This window comes from Myotis nattereri (genome assembly GCF_964212035.1).
Source record: "Myotis nattereri genome assembly, chromosome: X".
Classification (NCBI taxonomy): Eukaryota; Metazoa; Chordata; class Mammalia; order Chiroptera; family Vespertilionidae; genus Myotis; species Myotis nattereri.
In genome coordinates, this window is record NC_138078.1 from 9,719,301 (window position 1) to 9,743,519 (window position 24,219).

The 24,219-nt window shown below is 45.0% G+C and overlaps 1 protein-coding gene across 4 annotated transcripts in view; it reads right to left on the reverse strand.

The window, feature by feature from the left end:
- Positions 1-1,091: 1,091 nt before the first annotated feature.
- Positions 1,092-24,219, reverse strand: part of RAI2 (retinoic acid induced 2) — a 65,151-nt gene continuing 42,023 nt past the window's right edge. For 2 of the 4 annotated variants that reach the window (XM_081081894.1, XM_081081893.1), the window contains exons 2-3: positions 2,923-3,081; positions 1,092-2,706 (exon numbers count right to left, since the gene is read on the reverse strand). In XM_081081894.1, coding sequence (XP_080938020.1) covers positions 1,468-2,706; positions 2,923-3,057 — 1,374 coding nt within the window. In that variant the 5' untranslated portion in view covers positions 3,058-3,081 and the 3' untranslated portion in view covers positions 1,092-1,467. Of the gene's footprint in view, positions 3,082-24,219 lie in introns of all 4 variants that reach the window. The other 2 variants (XM_081081891.1, XM_081081892.1) reach the window with 1 other exon arrangement.

Below are 24,219 nucleotides of genomic sequence, written 5' to 3' on the forward strand. Positions count from 1 at the left end.
TTCACTTGTGTGGTTGGCTTTAGGCTGTCCAAGGAGAGCAGAATGCACCTTCCAGGTGCATCGCTTCTACCTATCAAGAAATGGCATAAACCGGGGTTCTCGGCCATGGCACCAGTGACATTTGGGCTGAATCACTCTCTCTGGTGGGTGCTGTCCTGTGTGTTGTGGGATGCTACCCACCAGGTGCCAGCAGCACCTTCTTCCCCAGCTGTGACAACCCTAAGTATCTTTAGGCATTGCCAGATGTTCCCTGGGGGCCATGGCCACCCCCAGGTGAGAACCACTGTGCTAAACTAATAAGAAATGACTTTCTCTTCCCTCTCAGACCCTACTCCCAAATATCTACCTAGGGCCCGGAATACTGTACTGGTAAGACATCTCCACATCCACCAGCAACAAATTTTGCTCTCTTTCTGAGTGGCCTTCAGTAATATGTTTGATTTTCAAGACTTTTGGTCATTCAGAAAAATGCTTTTATTGCCCTTGAAAATAAGGTCATTTCCAGCTAAAAACCATCCTTTTAGAGAAAGCTCAGACACAGAATTTTACACACTAGGGCAGGGGTGGGCAAACTTTTTGACTCGAGGGCCACAATGGGTTCTTAAACTGGACCGGAGGGCCGGAACAAAAGCATGGATGGAGTGTTTGTGTGAACTAATACAAATTCAAAGTAAAGATAATTACATAAAAGGGTATGGTCTTTTTTTTTTTTAGTTTTATTCATTTCAAACCAGCCGGATCCAGCCCGCGGGCCATAGTTTGCCCACGGCTGCACTAGGGTCTCTGTAAACTGGAAGTGGCCTTGGATACTTGAAACTCAACTCCTCCAACCCCACACCCTTTGCCACATTTTTACAAATGAAGAAACTGAGAGCTAGAGGGGGAAGTGACTTGATCAAGGTCATACATATTCCTAATCCTCTGTGTGTGGAGGCATAGGCCAATAGAATTCTCCTTTGCCCAACATGCCTGAAGAGCTTAGGTCTCTAAACACAGAGAACTTGTAGTGCTTTACAAGCAACAGCTTAGGCCAAACAATGTCAGTTAAGGAATGCAAAATTTAAAAATGATAGAATGCTGTAACCAATTAGTGCAAACAAACATTTATTGTGAAATATTCAGCCTACCCTTTATTAGGTATTACATCATCAAAGCACTTTGTGGCAATGAAAATAGCTTTTTTACCCTTCTGATTCACCCAATATTCCATTAAAGCTGCAAAAAATGTGCAATTTGCTTGAAAAATAGGTTGCTCTTATTTACTCATTTGTGAAAAGTCAAAAATAAAAAAAAAATAAAATGATGCTAGCTTACAGGGCCTCTAGAGCCAATTCATCTTCCTGCTTCCGAATTACCCCCCAAAATAATTAACAAAGATAATTTGTTTTAAATGACTTTTTATAAAACCAGTGCACCTTTCTCCATATTATAATCATAAAATTAAAAACACACACACACGCACATTATTTACTTTCTTGGAAAAAAGGTGGCCAGCCGTTGTTTTTTGATAGGGAGCATGTGTATTTCCTGGGAATTCATTTTCTTGAATTTTATGCTCCGGCTTTTGACAGGTTTCCTAAGGGGCTCTGTGTTTCCCATGGACTCTTCTCCTTGACTGTTGATGTCGTAGCCCTGAAATACGGAATCTTCTCTTTTGAAGGAGAAGTTTTTGGTGGACACGCCCGAGAGGCCTTTGATCTTGCCACAGAAGATAGTAGGCATGGCATCTTCCACCGAGACAATCACCTTGGCCGCCTGGGAGTTGCTCACCATCTCAATGTTATTTTCAGCCTTGTCCTCGCTGTTGGACTGGCTGGGCTGGCTGAATGGCTGGGTGGTGTCACTGCTGCCCAGGTGGCTATCCATCATGGCTGAGGCTTCGTGGGGTGTGGCAGGGGCAAAAGGCATCTCCATGCCTCTGTGCAGTTTCTCCTGCACCTTGTGACATGAGCTGTCCACTGACCTGCTGCTATTATACAGAGTCTCAGGGGGAGGCTCAGACTTCCGGCGGGTTGCCAGAGACAGGTCTAGGGCTGCATCCTCCTGGCAGATTGGGGGACTGACTGCACCAGCCTTGAGCCAGGGCACTGACTTCATGGAGAGATCCAGGGCCTCATTCTCACTTCCCATCTTGATGACTGTGTGGCGGTTGAGCTGGAAATAATCCTTGGGCTGGAGGATGTCAAAGGGCTTCAGTTCCTCCTTCTCCAGAGGGGTCTGAGTGCCTTTAAAGGGGTGTAGGCCAAAGGAAGATGGCGGCTTGGATAAACTGGGGCTGAACTTGGACTCAGAACTCTGAGGCACTGGGATGGGGATGGGAATGGGGATGGGTACAGGCAAGGGGACAATCACAGGGTAGGGCACCAAGAGGGTGGCTGGCGGGACCAGGGGGGACAAGGGGGAGTTAAAGGGCTGGGGGGGCACAGGGGCATATCCAGGAGGAGGCTGACAGGGTGGGGAGCCAAGAGTGCTCTGCGAGGGAAACAAATTCTGGAGCACAGCTTCAAATGGCAATGTGGGCTCCTGTGGCTGGCTGGGGATGCGCAAGTCCAGGAGCTGGGGCTGGGCCTCGGGGTCCTCGGCTGCCTGGAAGAGGTTGTTGTGGATGGCACTGGAGGAGCATGGGGCCTCCTGTGGCAGGACCAGAGGGGAGTTGAGGTGCTGAAAGACATGCTGCTCCAGCACCACGGGCAGCTGCACAGGGCCCTGTGTGGTCATAACATAGGTGGCATTGCCATTAGGGTTGAGCTCAGGTGCAGAGCTTCCCTCCACCTGCATGTGAATGGGCATCACCACCGGGCTCTCCCCAAGGCACAGGGGCTGCAACACGGTGGCCGCCACTTTTAGAGCCATGCCGCTCTGGGACTCAGCTGGGGGGTTCAGAATGGATGGGGCCGGCACCGTCACCAGCGCCTTCTTTACCAGGTCTGTGGAGTTGATGTTCCAGGCCTCTGTGGTGATCAGCTGAGCCATACCATTCTCCAGTCTGTTATTGGCCAAGGCAGGAGAGGAGTTGGTCATGTCCATGGAGAGGTTCTGTGATTGCAGATCATCCATCACTCACCTTTGATGCCAATCAACCTGCAACATAGAACACACAATATGAATTTTCCTTCAGAGACAATTTATAATTGCCCTAAGAGCTATCTTCACATCTTTTAAAAGTTTCCATGTCTTAGTTAACCATGGAGTACACCCATCTCTCTATGTATACATACATGTTATAGGCATTTCCTAATATATACGAATACACTCATGTGATCAGTTGTGCATGAAGAGCCCCAATTTAACAGAGGATTTTGATATAAACAGAGATGATGTAATGACTAAATTGCTAAGTGGGGTTAAACAGAGTATTTTAACCATCATACTCAGCTTATATGTTTAGCCTTCAACAGACACAGTCATTCCACTTTGCTATATCAGACAGTTAAGATATGCAGAGATGTGACTTGTTCAAATTCAAATAGGCAGTAGAGTCTGTCCTTTCAGAAAAAACCCCCACCACATTAGAATATTCTATGAAAATGGAAGAGGGCCATCCCAAAACTGTAATTGAAATATTTTTTAAAAAATTTAAAAAAAACTCTGTAGTAATAATTATTCCAAAAGAGGCTTGATAAGGGGAAGAGCAGTGCACTTAGACAGGAGAGTCATTACAGTTGTCTCACCATCTCCCTCCTACCAGTGACATCCCCTTTCTTCATAATTTTCCACCAGTGAAGATGCAAAACTTGCATGAATGCTCATAGGATCCAATGTCACTTTTGCTGCCATCTGTTTGATCTGTGACCTCTCCTAATGTCTAGCTGTCAAAAGGAGGGGATATTGATGATTCTAGGGCTGGAGAAATGAATCACTTGTTGGAAACAAGCATCCTCAGAGGTGAGATACACTCTCTTAATGTCCATTGCACTGGCCATTGGAGAGGCCAAAGAACCCAGCACAGGTGCTTCCTGGAGGAAGCAGGGCTGCAGCTGCCAATATGACTCTCCATGGAAACGCCTCCATATTTAGCCTGGTTACCATGGAGAAGGCAGGCACCATGTATAACTCCAGGATCTGTGCAGCCCTGGAGTCTGGTTGGGATCAATAATCCTCAGTCTCACTCTGCATCTCTGATTCTAGACCTCACCTCTCTGAACTGTATAGACTTTAGTCCTGTGATCATCTAGTCTTTCCTTGCTCACCACCAAGTTACCTGCACAACCTCAAAAACAAGAGAGGTGGCCCAGCACACCACGGGATTGGAAATAAACAAACAAGACATTGCTACAGGAAGCATCTTTAACAAATGAACAACTCTGTGATGTTTCTAGATCATTCAAATGTGTCACATGCAGAGAACAAGGAGTTTCTGTGAAGCATGAGGAGGGGAAGGCAAGAGGAAGGATGCTATGCAAAGCATCACTTTGTGGAGAAAGACTGGTGGATGATGCCCTTGGCAGGGATCACTGTGGTGCCTCTGAGGAAGCCTCCAGAGCCTGACTCTTTAGGGGCAAAGTGCCCTCTGGAAACCACAAGGTGACCCAGCATGCAGGCCAATAGTGCACTTGGGGCAGAGTAGGGAGGCAGCCTGTCCCCAGGAAAATGAGGGACCTTGCCCAAGCTGCAGGGCCTGTTTTTCCTGAAAGGAATTCTCCCTGATTCAGTCCAAAAAGCACCATATTTCCAATACACCATCCATTCATTGCTCCATGCAGGCATTCATTCACTCATTCAACTAAACAATTAATTTGTTGAATGCTTACTGCATACCAATACTTTCTGGGGGCTATAAATGCTGTCATGGGCCAGACAGACAAGGTTCCTGCCTTCAAGTAGATTACATTCTAGTGTGGACACATGCCTTTGATTAGACAGAGATTTGCTAGCATGAGAAGGCATCAAAATTATGCCAGAAGAGGCAGCAACATCAGCAGAACAAAGCTTTGTGGGCTACTCGCTAGCAGCCCTGCGAAGGCCCTGAGAACCAAAGATCTCCTCCAGTAGGGTCTGCCCCATCCCTCTTACTGGCCAGAACTATCAGGAAGTGGTGAGAAAAGGCTGAAGAGAAGCTGGGTGGGGTTGGCAAGGACAAGGACAGCAGTCAGAGAAGGCACCCATGACCACCCATCTGGGGTAGCTTCTAATGACCTGCAAGGGAAGTCACTGAGAGAAGTCATGTTCTGTGTTTCCTGTGGGCTTAGGATTAATCAAGCAGTGAAACTGTTTTTGTCATCATGGGCTGTACCTATCCACCCTTCCAAATGTGGTGGCCTCCCTCCCCCTCTGCCTCCCTTAACACGCCCCGCACCAAGGGAGAGACAGCAACTTCTCAATGCCTCCTTTCCCTGCTCCTGGAATACACATTCAGCTTAGGTGCCAGCTTTCATTTCTTCCTGCAAAACGTCACTCCTCCCCCTGCCTAGCCCTGGTACTAGGCCTGCAACTTCCCTGGAACCTTCCTGCTCAGAGTGTGAGGATTAGAATTCAGGGTCAATTCCAGGCTCCTTTTCCCTGTGGAAGCTGTGAGGGCGACAAACACCCCTCCATGCATTTCATTTCTTGGCAGAGAGGCCCCTATAGTTCCTCATTCAACACCAAGTGCAGTTCCCTGCAGAGGTGTGTGCGAGAGAGTGCTTGAGAATAACATTTATTCAAAGTAGTGGCCAGGTTCCTTCCAGAAAGTCATTGAACTATTTGCTCATCTTTTTTCTACCAGGGACCTCCTCAGTCCCTTTTGTCAGGGAAGGAGCTGAAGGATCCCCAGAGTTCCTATCCCTGGGCAGTGAGTGCAGCCCAAAGAGGCTATGGTTGTGTTACAGGATGGCTTGGAGGCCTCTATTTTCTCAGCCTGTTTCTAGTTACCCATCTACCGCACCCTGCCTTCCTGAGACAGATGTCATGTGGGTGGGAGGGTAAGTCAGTATCCATGAGTTCCAGGGAGGCCATCAGACCCCCTTGCGAGGGCCTCAAGTCTCTGTGAACAGGGCTGAGGCCAGATGGATTGCAGGACAGGGCACAATGCAGTGGGGGTGAGCAGTGTGCACCTTAAGACCAAAGGGACAAAATCTCACTTCTGCCTCCTTCTGCATGATAGCTTTGGACCTGTCTGATGATTCAGCCAATGTAAGCCCTGAGAGCACCCTAGCCCTTTCTCTAGAAAGCTACCCCCTGCTGATATTGCCTTTCCTCCAGCAGTGAGTCCCACCCATCTCTCCACCAGGTACCAGGTACCTCTTTCTCTCTGCTCCTCCTGCCCTGTCATTCACCCTGCTAGTAGGCACCTTAACTAGGGGACAGCAGATGGGGGGGCCTGAGTGCACCCAGTATGGGCAGAGCATGCCCTGAGAATAACAACCAGCTCTGGGATGCAGGTTCAAAGGGGAAGTCTCTCTCCCTCAGATGAGCCGTGAAGTAAGATAATATAATAACTAGAGAGAATGAGAAGGCCTGTCCTCCATGCTGATTAGGATGGGGTGTGGGGTGCGCAGAGAAGTTAGTCAAATCAAGGAGTGTTTCAAGAGCCACCAACTAGTGCTCAAGCAGAAGGAGGCAGTGATTTCTTCAGAGGCTACCGGGGACATTTTATTTGGAGTTTTAAAACATTATTGGCAAATGGATTTAAATGAAGTCACCCACCCATTCTCCTGTGCCCATTACCACTAAGAGTGTGGGGTAGGTTGGTTAACAAGGCAGCATGGCAGTGAGAAGTGGGCAATCTGGATCTGCAGGTTTCAGGAGACTCTTACCCTCTTGGCCCTTGGCTGGGGAGGGAGGGCTGGGGACTAGGGGTTGGGTGCAGCCCAGTGTAAGCCAGTGCCTCCTGGATGGAGATGCTGAGGAAAAGCCTCAGGGCCCAGGGCAGATGGGGAGTTTGGGCGGGACTGTCTGGGGCAGCAGTTGGGCTCAGAGACCTAAACCCCTCATCTTACTATTACAAAGAACTAAGTGTGCCAGGGGTGGATTATCCCAGGATCTGCCCCTCAGTCTGGAGTGCTCTTTGGCCTTTGCCATCACCCAGAAAACTCCTGCTCACCTGTTAGACTTTGGGGTCTTATCCTCTGAGACATCCCCCAACTCACTGAGCTCCCACAGAACCCAGGCTTATCCTTGTCTAGTCCTGACCTTCTCTTCATACTGGGATTACCTATTTACTCGTGTCTTCAGGAAGAAAGAACTGTCTCACCACCTCATCTTTATATCTGTACCTGTGAATAGCAGGTGTTCAGAATGAAGGAGAGCATGAATGAATATCTATACCCTTCTGAGCTTGGTCTTCTCATGCCCAGGCTCTTGTTATAGGCCCACCATTTATAGAATCATGGCAGTTTAAGACTGGAAGGGGCATTAAAGTTTACATTTCTATCCTATTCCTGACTCTTTTTATAGATGAGGAAACTGCAGCCCTGAAAGGCTAACTAAAACTCCCCTGAGGCAAATGAAAACAGATGTCACCACACTCATTGTGGAAAGAGCAGAGGGCCAGGCCCCACAGGAATCATGGAGGGTAACATGGCAGCCACCTACTTCACCAGCCAGTAGAAGCCTCCAAGGAGACAGTGGATGCAAAAGCACTTTGTGGACAGAAAGAAGTCCAACAGGGGTGAGTGTTTATGAATTCATCCTGGGTTCCTGTGTTTCTCTGACATACCCAGAAAAAGAACCAAGCAAAGCCACATGTGTACTGCTTTCCTTATAAGGAGTTATAGTCTGAAGAAGATGACCTGAGGCCTAACTTCAGTCAGTGACCCACCCTGCTTTTGTGCCCCACCAGACATTTCCACCAGCCATGCCTACCTCTCAGGCCTGCTGCTTTCAGAGCATTGCACAAAGCACTCATTTCACTCTATGGGCCTCCATATAAGTGGACATTTTTATATGAGGATTCATTTATGGCTTAATTTAAAAAGTGAAAACACTTGACCACTCAGATAAATTAACTATTGTCCAGGTCCTAGAGTCCATCTATTTTCTCACTGTGGGCATTTGACACTTTCTAACTCACACACACACACACACACACACACACACACACTCATACACACACACAAACAACCTAATACTCTCATTCTTAATGCCTTCAGCCACATCCTAAATGATCTCATGGGCCCCTGAAATGCCTGCACAAACTCAAACTGAAGGAACTTCAGAATGTGACTGTGTGCCCCCACTGATCCACGGTAGGGTCCCTGAGACTATCCCAGGCAAAACCTGTTTCTGAGGTGGAAATTGGGACAATGGCACTGGGGCATGTTGAGAATCTTTCTCAAAGATTATGTTCCTGAGAGGGGACTGATTTTATTTTGTGATTTGAATGCATTTGCACCACAGAAGCAGCTATCAAGATGACCACAAGCCCCCAGTCCACAGCAGAAAGCACTCCTGCACAGATTTTTTAGGAATGGGTATTTGGTATGGTGGGCAGGGGTTAGTTACCTCTTAGCAACTCAAGTCAGAGGCAATTGCCTTCTTGGGGGCCTTGTGAGGACCCTAGGACTACAGGAGTGAGGTCTCTGGAAAAGTGAACTCAGCCTCAAGGAAAGCCATCTTACTGATAAGGGCTATCATGGACAGATTCCACCCCCAGAAACCAGCTGACCCAGTGTGAGCTTCAAAGTTTCCTCCTCTGGCCTCTATCTCAATATAGGAATTCTGGAAAGGCCTGGGTCCCTGGCCCTGCTCCTGGTGATGCTCCCTTCAACCCCAATGGCCTGTTGATGTGGCCTGCTTTCCTCTTCCACTAAAATAAGCCTCATGTAGGTTTTGTACAGCAAGGTAATTTTTTCCCTCGAAAGCATTTATACACACACACACACACACACACACACACACACACACACACATATGTATATATTCTGATAATTCTCTGAAGATAAGTGTGTTCCAACTGTAGAATCTTGACAGCTTTGCTTTGTGGAGTCTGTAGGCAGTTATCAGTCACTTCAGGTCAAAATTGGGTCATCTCTAACCTTGTGGCTCAAAATGGGGTCCTTGGAGCAGTAGCAGCATCTCCTGAGAGCTTGGCCCCGCCCAAACATCCTGAGTTGGAATCAGCATACCAGCAAGCACCTGTGATTTGTGTGCACATTAAAATCTGACAAGTTCTGGCTTAGCATTGGTTCTCAGACATGGCTGCAGTTAGAATCACCTGGGAACTTTAAAAAAGACTGATACCTGGGTACCACCACCAAGACTCTGATTTAATTGGTCTGGGGTACAGCTGAGGCATTGGAGTTTTTTAGGACATTGGGGATTTTAAAAATTCCCTGGGTGATTCTAATATGTAGTCAAGATGGGAACCCTTCATTCAAAGGCCAGAGAACAAGGCAGCTGGTCAGCCAACCTTCTTCTTTGTGGCTGACCTTGCTTCATGCTTCACAGAAAACACAAAAGCCATCAATCTCAAACTCCCTCAAGTTCCCCACAGGCTCACAGTGTCTCCCCATGTCTCCCTACCCCCAAGAGAAGATGAGATGACTTCCCTGGGACTCTCTGCTAAGAATCCTACCCCCTTCCAACAACACCCTATTCTGAGTCTATTTTCTATTTTCTATCTTGTATATCAGCTATATTCTCAATGACTGACCCAATTCTATATAAAAGTTACTAGCCACTTACTAGTAGTTAAATAAACAAAACGTAAGTTTCATCATTTAATACAACATGGATATGGTTTCACCATTCAGGACCTGATATGCACTAAATATCTAATAGGTAATTCCAACTGGGTTAAAAATGCTTTAGCTCTCCCAATAAGGTGTAATAAGTGTCAATTGCCCCAGTGATTACATTTTCTGAACTTTAGACATCAGCACAGGGCCTTTCTACTGAAGCTGTGAACATAATTTACCACATGAATGTCTTCCCAATTTGTTTACAATACAAAGAATACACTAAATAGTCACCCACTTTATGACTACCCAGGTTAACTTTGAAAATGAGCTCCCTGTTAAGTAAACATGTTACTTAATTTATTAAAACAGTGGTGGCCATGCGGTTTATGACTTAGTGTCACCTTCATGAAGATGAATAAATAGTGGCTGTGGGGAAGTTCTGTCAGAGAGAATAGAGTGCAAATCTTTGCTTTTATGTAATACTGGTGAAAAAATGAAAGAGGTGGGTAATTCAGACAGAGGAAGTGGTGGGCATCATGAACTGGCCAATGACACCAGGGAACACCAAGGCTTTCCCCCGAGAGTGGGGTAAGATAATCCGGGGGTTTCCATAAAACCTAGTTACGCTCATTTTATGACTTTATCCTTTTTATTCCAATTTTCTATTTTATGACATATGTAATAAATACAGGAAGACATATAATTTAATAATATGTTGAAGGGATGTGCAATTCTTTTTTCTGATAGGAGTGAAAAAGTTGCAACTCAATCAGAGAGATGATGCTCTCAAGACCCAGTGAGAGAGAGTTCCAGGGTCCCCCTGCCTGAAAAAGTCTTGGGGTCATTGTTCCAGTTTACTCCTATTTTTCAGAGCAGGAAGCTAAGGTTTGGAGGTTACATGAGGTTCAGAGATTGTAGAGTTCATAGGCTCCACGGACCTTGCTCCTTCAAAAGCCTGGTCCCTCACCCATGGCTTTGGTTTCAAATTTCACTTGAGCCTAAGGGGTCCCTTCCTAAATCTCTATCTTTACCAGCACTGAACACCAAAGAATGTGAGATGTTCTGATTCAATTGTCAAAATGTCAAACAGATTGTTCAATGCTTCTTTGTCTCTGTATCTATTTCTGTTCATCAGTTTCTGATGTTCATTATATTCCACAAATGAGTGAGAACATGTGATATTTATCTTTCTCTGACTGTCTTATTTCGCTTAGCATAATGCTCTCCAGTTCCATCCATTCTATTTCAAATGGTTAAGAATATAAGGATATCAATGGACACAGACACTGGGAGAAGGGGGAGGGCATGGGTTGGGGGGTAGGGGAGGCCAGGGGGAATAGGGGAAAAATGAGACATATGTACTACTGTTTGTAATACTTTAAACAACAAAAAGAATGTCAAACAGAATTTTATGGGTGAGGTTATTAATGAAAAAAAAAAAAGATGAAATAAACCCTTGAGTCTGTGATACCTAATAGACAAGAGATTGAAATAGAAGAGATGAAATTCAAGATACATACTAGTATACACACAAGCTTTTTATGACTGTGGGAAAGACATTTTATGTCCTGGGACTCAGTTTCTTCTGTAACATGGGATATTGCCCTACTCTCATGGTGGGGTGGAAAGTTAACTCAGGCCTCCCAAGAGTAGTGTCTACTGAGGAGTCTACTGAGGAGTAAAGCGTAGCCTTCTAGGAATTGCTGTGGACCATGAAGGATGGGTAAGTTAAGTGTGGGCATTCTGGGAGAATTGAGAGAAGAAGGAAAGTACACAAGCGGGTGGGGGAAAGGGCAAAACTGGGGTGGGTCTGGCTGAGCCACTCCCATGACCACTAAGAAGACCCCTCCCCCACCCTTAGAACTTTGAAAGCTAGGCCACAGGGGTATGAGGGGAGCAGCTTGTAGGGAGGGACCAGGAATGCTGAAAACTGAGACATTGGAGAACTAAGGTGGGTTCTTCTCAGAGTTCTGGTCTGTCTTTAAACAAGGTCAGTGGAGGGAAGGCTGAAAGAAAAGGAGAAGATAAGAAGACCTCTTCAGCTTCCGTCAGAGCAAGGTCTGTCTCTCTTGGGACTAACCTTCCCATTGCAGGGCAGTCTCTGTGGGTTAAAGACATCCTACTATATGCCAAATGTACCTACTATGTGGTCTCTGCTGGGTCTCAGGTTAGGGCTGGGCCTCAGCAAGTAAATAGTTTTGTGCAAATCTGGTTGAAAAGAGAAATAGTAAAGCTGGACAAATCAGAAGAATACAGGGAAATTTTCACAACTAGAACCAACAGCTCACAGGCCTGGTTTTCTGTTGGTGGCCTTGACTGGATTCCACCAGAGCACAAGAGGGATATAGGAGACTGCCTTGCCTCTTTTCTCACCCAGGTGGAGAGTGTGAGCTATCTTTGCATTTCTAATCTCATTTCATATTCCTGATGACCTCCAGCCTGCTCACAAAGAACCTATGGCAACCCTGGGGCCTTGCAGGCCTGGGTGTAGGACTAAAATAGGGAACCAGGTTCACATCCATTCATTTATTTATCCTTTCAAAAATTATCTGAGTACCTACTGTGTGCCAAGCAGGCATTTCCTATTCCTCCACCCTGGCACTGTTTTCTTCATAGGCTCATTGCCCTCTCTTGGCTCAATTCCCAAATTGGTATTCTGCCAGGGTTATTTGCTCCTAACAAGGCTCCTTCAAGGCCCAATTTTCTTGCAGAGGTAAAGGAACAGTCTCTAAAGAAGAATGTTAGCCCTTAGGCAGCAGCAGAAAAATACTTTGGTGCAGGGACCTCTCTAAGATAGAGGAGAAATGCTTATTCTCCAGAGAGGGCTGCCTCTGAAACTAAAGGAAAAGAAGTGCCCTTCTAAAGTCCTGGTGAACCTCAGTGGAAGGTGAGAGGTGCATCTCAGAATCACAGGAGAAAAACCATGAAGAGCTGTTGTGTGGTAGGGCACACTCACTTGGATAGTGGGCTGTGAGAGTCAGTGAGTATCTGTTCCTGGATCCAGCCAAGGCCTCAGAGCCTTCAGCTGTACATGCAGAACCCCCAACAAACCTCAGGTGCTGCTGCCGGAGCAGCCATCTTGTGCAGAGGCAGAGGTCATATTTAAGGTCTCAGGCCAAGGTCTGTTGCTTTAAAAAGCTATGGGTTTTTTTTGGAGATTTATCTGGCAAAAGAGAAACCTCTTATACACGGAACAAAAAAGCAGGGTGAAACCTGCTTTTGGAAGAAAAAAAAAATACTTCTAATTAGATTGAGATTCAAAGGTTAAATTTTTGTTCTGGGAAAAGGGCTGTTTATAATCTCGTGTCATTAGCAGGACATTTTCCAGAGACTAGTGTGCCAGAAATAGAGTCTAAGGGGTCAACTAGAAGGAAGGGGTGTAGATTTGTGAAGTACGAAGGACTGGAGTTCAGACTTTCCCTTTCTTCTAGTGCATGTGGGCCCCTCACATCACTGGCACAGAAACAGTGCCAGCCTCACCCTGGACACTGTGTCCCCTGTGAGAGTGGTCAGAATTACAAGCTTTGAACTCAGACAGACCTAGGTTCAAATTTCAGCTCTGCCTACCTTTTTGAGCTGTGTGACCTTGGGCAAGTTAGTTCTAAGCCTCTGTGAAAAATAGGGATTAAAAAAGAGCTGGGGTGGTTGTAGGGAATAACCTATGTAAAGTACTTGGCACAGTGCCTGGCACATGGAAAGTGCTCAGTAAAATATGGCTATCATCATCATCACCATCACCACCACCACCACCATCATCATCATTATCGTTGTCATCTTATCACCAGAGTCATTGCCATCATTATCAGATCCACTGCTCAAATTTCCTCTGAGCATCCTAAGTAGCATAATGATCCCAATAGGTTTGTACATTCAGTTCCCAAGTTAAACCCTGTTTGTTCAAAGATTCATTTTAAAATCAGCTGCTAAAAACTGGGAAGACATTCACTAAAGAATTAATGTTACATTTGATGGTAAGGTTTCTACAAAAACTCACTTAATCCCCAACATAGCTGAAATATTAAACATTTACATTGAAAATAGAAAGCCATGGTTTACAGCATTGGAAATGAAAAGGAAAATAATTAAATATTAAAAAAAACTATTTTTCATTCAAACTGAAAGGCTGGGGAAGGAAGAAGAGGTAGCCAGAACCTTTTGTTATCTTGAATATGGAGTCACAAACATGTTGGGGTCCAGAATGAGCCTCCTCAGAATGCATCACCTTGGCATGCAGATTATTTCTAGCTGAAAACAATTAAAGTCCACCAATTTAAAGAAGAGATTTTTGGTTTGTTTGCTTGTTTTTAACCTCTTACTTTACCTGCCTAAAGAAAGTCAGGTAGCGCTAGCCAGTTTGGCTTAGTGGATAGAGCATCGGCCTGTGAGACCAAAGGGTCCCAGGTTCAATTCTGGTCAAGGGCACATACCTCAGTTGCAGGTTCCTCCCCAGCCCGGGCCCTGGTGGGGGCTTGCGCAGGAGGCAACGAATCGATGTGTTTCTCCCACATGAATATTTCTCTCTGTCTTTCCCTCTCTCTTCCACTCTCTCTAAAAATCAATGGAAATATAAACTCTGGTGAGGATTTAAAAAAAAATAAATAAATTCAGGTAGAAAACCCTGCTTCAGGAAGGGAACCTCACCCTATTCACCTCAGCACATAGGAACTAAGTGTGGCCAACAGGGAGGATCCAAGTAAGTCTGTTTCCCATTGTTTCTGGATGGCCCGGCAAGAATTTGTTTACCAAATATTTACTCCTTCTCATCTACCTGTAAATTTCCTGCTTTCCCTTTGAAGTCCCAGACCCGTGCCTCCTTCTCCTTAGTCTAGAATGGTAGATAAGCCTGCGCTGCCCAATGTATCTTGGGGTCCCATATTTTTAGGGAACCCACATATGCACATATGTAAAAAATTTGGTCATTTTCTCCATAACATAATCTGTCTCATTTTAATTTCATTATTAGACCAGCCAGAAGAGCTTCCAAGGGTGAGGGGAAAAGCATTTTTCCAACACCACAAGCATTGTAACTTTCTGAAGTTACTGCTGGTTGGCTATGATATATACTTTCACTTAGATCCTATAGTTTTCCTTCTGGTTGTTGACAAGAGGGGCCTAAGTAGCTCGTCTCTTCTGCTCAGAAGTGGGATTAGGGTCATTTTTTCACTCACAAGAGGAACAAAAACAAGAGCCGGGTGGAAGAGGCGAGGAAGAGGGTAAGAACAAGAGGAAGACAGAAAACAAAGATATTTTCTAAGATAATTGGCCAAGAGTTGAAGGAAAAAGGGGGAGAAGATTAAAAATTATGTGTAAGTCCAAATGAGGAAGAGACTGCTCAGCTGGAAGTAGTAAAACAGATATAGGAAGCTATATTGAAAACACCGAATGAGCATTATTCAGCTGGCCACAAGAGGACGCTGCTGAGCTACAACAGTTGGTTACTGCGCAATGCTGTTGGGGGAGAGGTGGGAATGGAGCTTCTTAGTAGAATGAGAATTGGGAAAAATATGAATGTGTTTACCAGTGCTAGCAGGCACATAATGAAAGTGATCCAAATTTGAGGGAAGCTTCTCCCATGCTGTAAAGCCACCAACCACATTCACTTGTGACTTAGCTGTTCTGTCAGTCCTAGAAAACACACACACACACACACACACACACACACACACACACACACGCATTTATCTTTTTTTGGTGCCTAATCTTTATTTTTGTCTATCTCTTACCCCTCCTCGGGCAGTTAGAAGTGGGGTTCCCCCATCAAAATTGGGTTTTCTAGAAAGAAGCTAATAAACTCATTATCACTGAGGTCTATGACTGATAGGTTCAAGAATTATGTTTCCTTTATTGGCATAATAAACATAATGCAATCAGTGATAAAGCTATGGACAAACAAATGAAACTCTAATTGAGGGGTTTCAGATACCAATCATGGGGTGGGACCTTGCTAATTGTCTTGAAATCTCTCCATACAGACAAGAGCCTACAACTATGACCAAGTTTGCTGGCTCCATTAAAAGGCACTTGAGGTTTTAAAAAGGGATGTGACATAGCCTCAACCTGTAAGCACTCATAACTAAGAGAGGAAGTGAATGCAAGTAGGTTCTTCATTCCCTTATAGACTCAATCCACAAACACTGTTCACACACCAGGAACCTCATGAGTATGTGCCTGCAGGGTCCAGAGATTTTAGCAGTATCTGGAATTGTCCTTATGTCACAGTACTTTATGGTCTTTACTTACCCTGTTACTGAACTGGCTACCTCCTGCAACTCTGGTTTCTGTCTTACCAGACTTTTATGCATAAGTTAGGGGCTCTCAAAGGATTATCTCTCCCCCACACACCCTCTACCCCATGCACAACATGCTACTGCAGTGCTACAGCCACAGTGGAAACTTAGACTATCACCAATAATGGTAGACATGGTGAGGAGGGTAAAGAAGGAAGCTTGGCTTTTGGTGAATCCAACTGGCTAGTTATCTTAGTAGGGTTTCTCCCACAGACTTATTTGACTGAAAGTAGTTTATTTGGGAGAAGATCACAGAAAACACCAGTAGAGTGAAGCAGCGAAACTGGGAAAGGGCTCATCAGTTTTCCAGGGGGATGCTGGGAGACAGTGGAGAACACATGCCTTGGAGTTGGTACATTTATTCACCAAAACCCACCCATTATTGATCAAGGGCTGCTCCTGGAATGTGTGTCAATTTATTGGCACTTCCAGCTAGCCCAGCATGCAGGCCTAGTGTGCTTTTGAGACACACACAAAGGAAGTCCTCAGGGAGAGTCACAGGTATTTGCAGTAAACGAGGATATAGCAGGGGTGGGGAACCTTTTTTCTGCCAAGGGCCATTTGGATATTGATAACATAATTTACAGGCCATACAAAATCATCAACTTAAAAATTAGCCTGCTATACTTGGTTAAACATTTAACTCACCCCTAATGCCTTGGCAGGGCCAGGCCAAATGATTTCATGGCCTTATACAGCCTGTGGGCCAGACGTACCCCACCCCTGAGATATAGAGTCCCATGGGACATAAGGGCAAAGCACCACCATATTTGCTTTACACCAGCCATGCCCTAGAAAGTTCCAGTGGTTATTATGTGATGACACAAATGTCACCAAGTCAGGCCACCATGACAAGGGGTTTCCCCAATTGCTGATACTTTCTATGACCTCTGTGAAGAAGACACTCTGTTATGATAATTTCCAAGCCTGGTAAGACAGAAACCAGAGTTGCAGGAGGTAGCTAGTTCAGTAACAGGGTAAGTAAGGACTAGGAAGTACCATGATGTAAGGACAAGTCCAGGTACTGCTAAAATTTCTGGGCCCTGGAGGTACATACTCATGAAGTTCCTGGTGTGTGAACAGAGGCATCAGTTCACAAGAAGTGTGCCTCGAGATCCCATGAAGAACCAGGCACAAAAGGAGGCCAGGAATGGCTCTCTTTCCAAAAGCAAGATGGTCCAGAGATTGACTACTTGGCTAATGTGTTCCTTTGGGGCCCTCAAGAGAGTTCTTTTAATCATATTTGTGCTGGCTAGAATGTAAGATGTTCCTGAGATGAGTCACAGAAGGAGTGTCTCTTCTGGTGATCTTGTATTCCAACTCAGGGACCAAAAAACAATCAATAAACATACACTACTTCGCTTTATCAGCTGCACACTGCCTAAAAATAACAATAATAATAACCTCAGCCCAAGAAGTACGAAGATAATGCAGGAAGAAGAGGGTAGAGATTGCTTATCTTTTAAACAGGGAGCCTGCTTTCTGGAATTGTTTTGTCAAAAGCACCCCACTGGCTGGAGATAAGCTCTCTCAAAAGCAGAACAATGCATTCTGAAGAATCTTAGGGTTGGTCAGTCTTTTGAAGTCTAATGAACTCATTATATTTATTATTTTAAAGCAAGTATGGTGGATGCAGCTAATACAGCATAAACAGCTTGGGTGGGGCAAATAAAAGCTGCTGTGTAACATCTGGCTAGCTGTCAATGAAGATTATAGGTATTATTTCCTATTTTCTTTGGTAGGGGAGAATTCTCCTGGAACGTATGCTTGTACTCCCATGGTGGATGAGTTGAAAGAGGTTAGTTATTGTCCCTCTAATACCCAAGGCGGATCCCCAAAGCAAGATTCATGGTGATCCTCCTTTTTCCTCACCTGCTCCACATCTGAGTTCAGTCATTAAACCTTTATTCCTGGAAGTGACATGTGAGCTGGGCCTTGCCACATGGGTAAGATTTCAGCAGAGGAGATGATGGAGTGGGGGTGGGGCAGAAGCATAGGAGGAAAGGCACAAGAGGAAAAGTGTGGGACTGGGCAGCAGGCTGGGCAGCTGAAGCACAGGGCTGGGGAGGGCTTGAAGGAGAGACAGGGTACTGTGAACATTAGAAAGCTGTCTGCCTCATCCAAAGGGTGTTACAAATTTCCATTCAGCAATTAACCTTGTGCCCCAAAGGATAACTAACTCAGCCAACACAATTTTGATGTCTTCAGAGGTTCTGATGGAGGCCATAATGCAGTACTGAGGAAAGTTGAGAGGAGGAGAAAGGACATTAATTGACAGGGCTGTGCTAGCTCTTCCTTCTCTCTCTCCTCTCTTCTACAAACACAAGATTATATAAGTAAACGATTTATTAAGATTTATTTATTATGTGCCAGGCACCCTGCTAGGTATTTTACATTCATTTTCTCTTCTCAATTTCTCAGCAACCCAGCAGATCAGTACCATCTTGGTGTGAATTGGTTTGTAAGTTTTTTTGGTCCTTTTTTTTTTCCAAAACAGATCTGTGAGTCCCCAGGGTATAGTTGTTTTGATGGGAGGAAGGGAATGAGTTTCCTAGAATGTGAACAACATTCAATGCAGAGAAGGCAAGTCTGGGGTGGTAAGGAAAAGATAGGGCAAAGGTTCCTGGCTCCATATGTGGGGGCAGGGGAGGCAGGAAGGGAGGAAGAAGGGGAAGTGTCTTCTCACCTCTAGCCAGAGCCTGGAATTCCTTGATCTTCTGTACCTGGGGAAGGCCAAGCCCTGAACTTGCCCCTTCACCATTATCAGAGCAGCCAGCCATTACTCACCCTGAAGGACACAGGAACTCTCATTTCTTCTTGGAGCCCAACTTTCCCTTCCTACACCTCTGGACCAGCTTGCATCCCAGTCAGGGCTTCACTCCCAGCCTCCCCAGGAATATATAGGTTGGGGGAAAAGTAGGTTTACAGTTGTTCACATGGAAAATAATACAATAAATAATAACACTGTAAAAGAATAACCTGTGTTTCACACACTCACAATTATAAACCTACTTTTGCCACACCTTGTATTTCATCTATGACTGTCTGGCTGGATGTTTACCATACCTACTTCCTCTTCTGCCTGCACTACATCTCCCAGACTCCCTTGCAGTTAGGGATAGTCAGGTGCCTGAATTCTAGCCAACAGAATGTGGATGGAAATGATGTGCACCACTTTCAACAAACCTTCCTTACATGGTGCTCTAATCTCTTTCTCCTTACCTCAGCTTGATGCACAAGAACCTCTTGGAAGCCACCTGTTGGAGATAGTAGAGCCACAAGATGGAAGGGCCTGCATAACTGAATCATGGTCTGAAGGAGAGCCACTGGCCATCAGGAACATCCATCTGGGGCTCTATGTGAGTGAAGAATAAACTTCTATTGTGTTTGAGCCCTGGTACACTTTCAATTTGTCTGCAACAGCAGCTATCATTACCTAAACTAATACAGTATGCACAGGGAGTGCTGGGGGCACACTGACTTGCAGCCTCAGAGCATCTTGAACCCCACCAGCTGATAGCCAGACTGCAGTAGCAGCCCAAGTGCCCAGAACCCAATTCTGAGCTTCCATGTGTTAACTTTTCTGCACTAAAAGCACTGACATCTTTGGCTGTTCTTCCTGACTTGAATGGATTCATTAATATGGGTTCAAGGCCATTTTTTCTTGGTTCCTGCATAAATAAATATCCACTGAGTCTACTTCATTAGCATCCATAGAGCTAGTGGGGGTGGAGAGGGCAGGGGGTGTGGAGCTGCCTTCACAGAGCAGGAGGAGGCAGGCCAGCCAGCAGCCTTCTTCCCCTCCCCCAGCTCTGCAGGCAGCCCTCATCCATGTGAGTGGGTGGGAGTGGGGGAGGGAGAAGCAGCAGGGTCCTGGCACAACACAGGCAAACAGACTCCGGGGACCTGGCATGCCTGGCATCTGGCCAGAGGAAACTGCTAAGACCACAACACCCCTTTCTCTCTTTATTCCCTTAGATGTTTTGTTTTTTTGCAGAACAGGGAGGCCTGGGATTTCTGCCCTTTCCCCAGCCACACTGGAGTCTTTCTAGGAAAGATCCCCGTGGATTTTCCCTTGGGGGAGCTCACCATCTATGGCTCAAGGATCTGGGCCAGCTTTCCCTTGGTGCCCTACATAATTGATTTCTTAGGCAAAAGACTTCCCATTAAATAGTAGCCTCCCCTTCCACCAACCACTGAAATTTCACCACTAGCAAGCTATTGTCTTGTGTTCAACATTATTGCCCTCTTTCTGGGTTCCTTTCCAAAACACCGATCTGTGTAAAGTCTTTGGGTCATTGCCACATTGGAGAGAATCGATCAGAACATTTTCTACATAGTAAGGGTGCCAGCACCTACAGTGGGAACATTTCCTGTCTGTGCCTTAGGTGAAGCTCTAACCCAGTCAGCCAGCAGAGTTCCAGTTATCGCTTCATTTCCATTAATGCTTGAGGCTTGGCTACAGAACACAGGGAAAATTATAAATGTTCTTTTGGTGGTGAAATGGGTGGCTTGCTAATTAATGTGGTGACTGTAACAAATGGGAAAAATTAGCAATATTCAAGATATATGGATAGCTAAAATTTTTTAAAGGCATTCCCCATTTTGTGTGCATACTGTTGGAAAATCCAGGAGAGCCAACAGCCAGCACTCCAAGGATGATTTTGATACTTGCCACCTAAGTGGTCCCATGCCTGGTAACTACCTGGTTTTGGAGGACTTCCAGTTGCCTACATCAACTAGAAGGTAACAAAATTCTGCCTTGGAAATGTTGTAATATCTGTGTTAAGTGGAAATTTCATACAATGTGTGGTCACAGCAGCTGAAAGGACAGCTGGCTGGGACTTCCTAGCACAGGCCTAGGAACTGGTTTGTGCAGTGATGGCGAACCTATGACACGCGTGTCAGAGGTGACACGTGAACTCATTTTTATTGGTTGATTTTTCTTTGTTAAATGGCATTTAAATATGTAAAATAAATATCAAAAATATAAATATTTGTTTTATTATGGTTGCAAAGATCAAAAAATTTCTATGTGTGACACGGCACCAGAGTTAAGTTAGGGTTTTTCAAAATGCTGACATGCCAAGCTCAAAAGGTTCGCCATCATTGGGTTTGTGCCTGCTGGCTACTTACATGTCAGATTTCCACTGTGTGTGTGCAGCACAATTTACCCTGAGACTGGCTGTCAGTGTGATTCTGAGCTCCCTGATCAGGAGCCCCTCCCCTCTCCATTCTGAGACTCTGGCCTGACTCCTACGCCTGCCCAGCCTGGGCCCTCTGGGGCTCTGGCTCTGAGATTGCCCTAAAGCAACCCACAGACAGCCCTCAAGGCTGGAAAGATGCTGATTCAGGGACAGGATGATGAGCAGAAACCTCCTGTCTGTAAAAATGTAATACTTGGCCTTCCCTTCCGAAGGACCTTTTTAGTGTCTGAGCTGGTAGTGGTCAACATGCTTGAAAATTCTTTAAAATGTCTTTTAAAATTAAAAAAGCAAGGAATCATATCACATCCATTAGAACGATTAAAATTAAAAAGCCCGTAGCACCAAAAGTCAATGAGGATATGAAGCAACTGGGATTCTTGCTGGTACACTACTGGTAAAAATGTACAGCCACTCTGAGGACCTATCTGGCAGTTTCCACTGAAGTTAAACAACTGCTACCCTCTAGGTCAGCAATTCCACTCCTAAGTATCTTCCCAAGAGAAATGAAAATATATTCACAAAACCTTGTACACAGATGTTCATAGGAGTCTGGTCATAAGAGCCACAAACTGGAAACAACCCAAATGTCTGTCAACAAGTGAATGGATAACATGCTGTGTGACACCCACCAGTGGACTTCTACTCAGCAATAAAAAGCAAGTGAACTCCTGCCACATTCCATGACATAGATGAGCTTCAAAGACACTGTATTGAGCGAAAGAAGCCAGATACCAAAGTGTGCATGCTATAAAATTTCATTGAGGCAAAGTCCAAAAGCAGGCCAAAAAATGTATAATGATAGAAATCAGAAAGTGCTTGCTCTGGGGAGGGGGCAGGGGGAAGGGTTTTTCAGGGGGTAATAGGAATATTTTATAGCCTCTTTCAGGTGGTGCTTACACAGGTACACGCAATTGTCAAAACTGATGCATCTGACCATTTAAGAATAATTGGATTTTATGTTAGTTATCCCTTGACTTAAGAAAAGAGACACTGAAAATATTATCAAACTGCAAAAAAGAAAAACAAACAAACAAACAAACAGAAAACAAAACACCAGAAGTGGTTCTGTGGTTCTGCATTGCAAATTGTGACCAAATCTGAGTACAGTGGAGGGAGGGGAGATGGAGAAGAGGCTGCTGGTGGTGAGGGGTGGGGGCACTGCCTGGGCACCTGCCAGGGGCCCTTTACCTCAGGTACAAATAAAGGAGGCAGCACAGTCAGCCCCCAAACAAACAAACTCTCAATGAAATAAAAGAACAGAGGCCCAAAGGAAAGCTGGCTCAAGAGTGTGGGATAGCTATCAGGCTTTGAGCCAAAACCACTTTCCAGGAAATGGCAATATTTTTGTGTTTGGGAACGGGGAGGGAGTATTAAGGCAAGCAAGAGCCAAAATGCGCTGGTCTTTGGACAATTGCTGCCCAACTAAGGGGCCCTCCTCCGCAGGGCCCCTTCAAAGTGCTGCTACTGAGACCTCCTCAGTGGGTCTCTGGGTGGGGCACTCAGAAAAGCCCAGGCTGGAGCAGAAGTTGGAAGTTTCTTAAGGGCAAAGGTCTCCTATTTTGCAAAGTGAAGAGGAATCTTCTATTTTCCTAGTAAGTGACCTGGCAGTCTTGCCCATTCGCCTTGTTCAGCCTGCAAACAGCCTAGGGCGGCTTTTTGAGGTCCTGGCATGAGCATGAGCTTGCAAGTCAGGCAGGCCACAGACCTTGGCTCTGCCCCTTCAGAAAAGAAAGGCAATGGAGTAGATCCACATGGGCTACTAAGTTTCATTTTATAAAGATCATCTACTACAACCCATTTTCAGATGAGGAAACAAAGGCTTAGAAAAGGTGATTTGCCCCAGGCTAGCATCTAGTTAGGGGCAGGATTATGATTATAATTCTCCTCTGTTCAAAGCTCTGAGCACCTTCCAAGACAATGTGCTGCTCCTGGGCCCTCAAATGTTTTGATTTCTACAAATGCCTCTAAGTAATGAGGTGACAAATAGTATATTGAAATGGTGTTCCTCCAAGCAGGAGTTCTTTACTGAAAAAAAAAAAAAAAGATCATTTAAAGACTAATTAGGATTCTGACATTCTTTAATGGCCCCAGGGCCATGTCAAAATCTATGTGAATATTTTCAAGTTATTTTCTTATCACAGGTGATATTTATTCTCAAGAGAAAAATCAAGGATATGCTAGTGACATTCTTTGAAATTTGAGTTGGGTGCTATAATCATATAAGTAGAAGCAAGAATTTTTCTTAATAAACTACAAATAATTGAGAAATATACAAGTACTAGATAAATAATTTTACACATATTTTAATGCCATTTCTTCAGTTCAATAAATGACAAGAACTCTTACTCCTAATAATGTGCATGGAGATATTAAGGTCAGGGTTTAAAGGCTCACCTATTCTCTCCTTTCTTTTGAAACTCTAAGCGGGGTACAAGATAAAACTGGGAGAGAGAGTATGGAAAGACACTGGTGTAAGTCTCACCTGCATTCCCTCTTAAGCCTTCAGGGTAAATGAATTTCTCAAATCTTTTTTTCTCTTTGATGGGCTAATCCCTTCCTTCCAGGATATTTCAACCCTCCACTCTGCGCCAGGTCTACAGCCACAGAGCCACTTGCTGTTTGCATCTTGTGTCCGCACACTGATCTCTTAAACAACTGCAGAAAGGATGACTAGAGAGGTCACAATTGCTGAATTTTGAGAGCCTCTGACTCTCCCTGGAGAATAAGCAGATGAGAAGTTCTACGGTTTTCAAAGCGATCAAGTCAGACTCTTCTTGAACCATGCCCACACTTTCCTCTGTCTCTCATTTTTCTCGAGAGGAGAATTCCGAAATTGTACAGATGTAGGGCTAATGGCAGAGAGGCCTACATCTCTTGGTGCAGGTAAGAACCATCTGCTTTTAGTTACTGAAACTGTCTCCACAAGGCCAAGACAACTTAGTCCATTGGATGCAACTAGTGACTCAAACTGTTGGATGAGAAGCTGTTGACATGCCCTTGCTAAGCTCTCTGCCTTAAGCCACTGTTCGACATTGTGAAAGCGATGGGACACTGATGTACCCACACTCACTCCCCATATTTCTAACTTGAGGGGGAAAAAATACAATGCAGAAGCAGAACAAATCC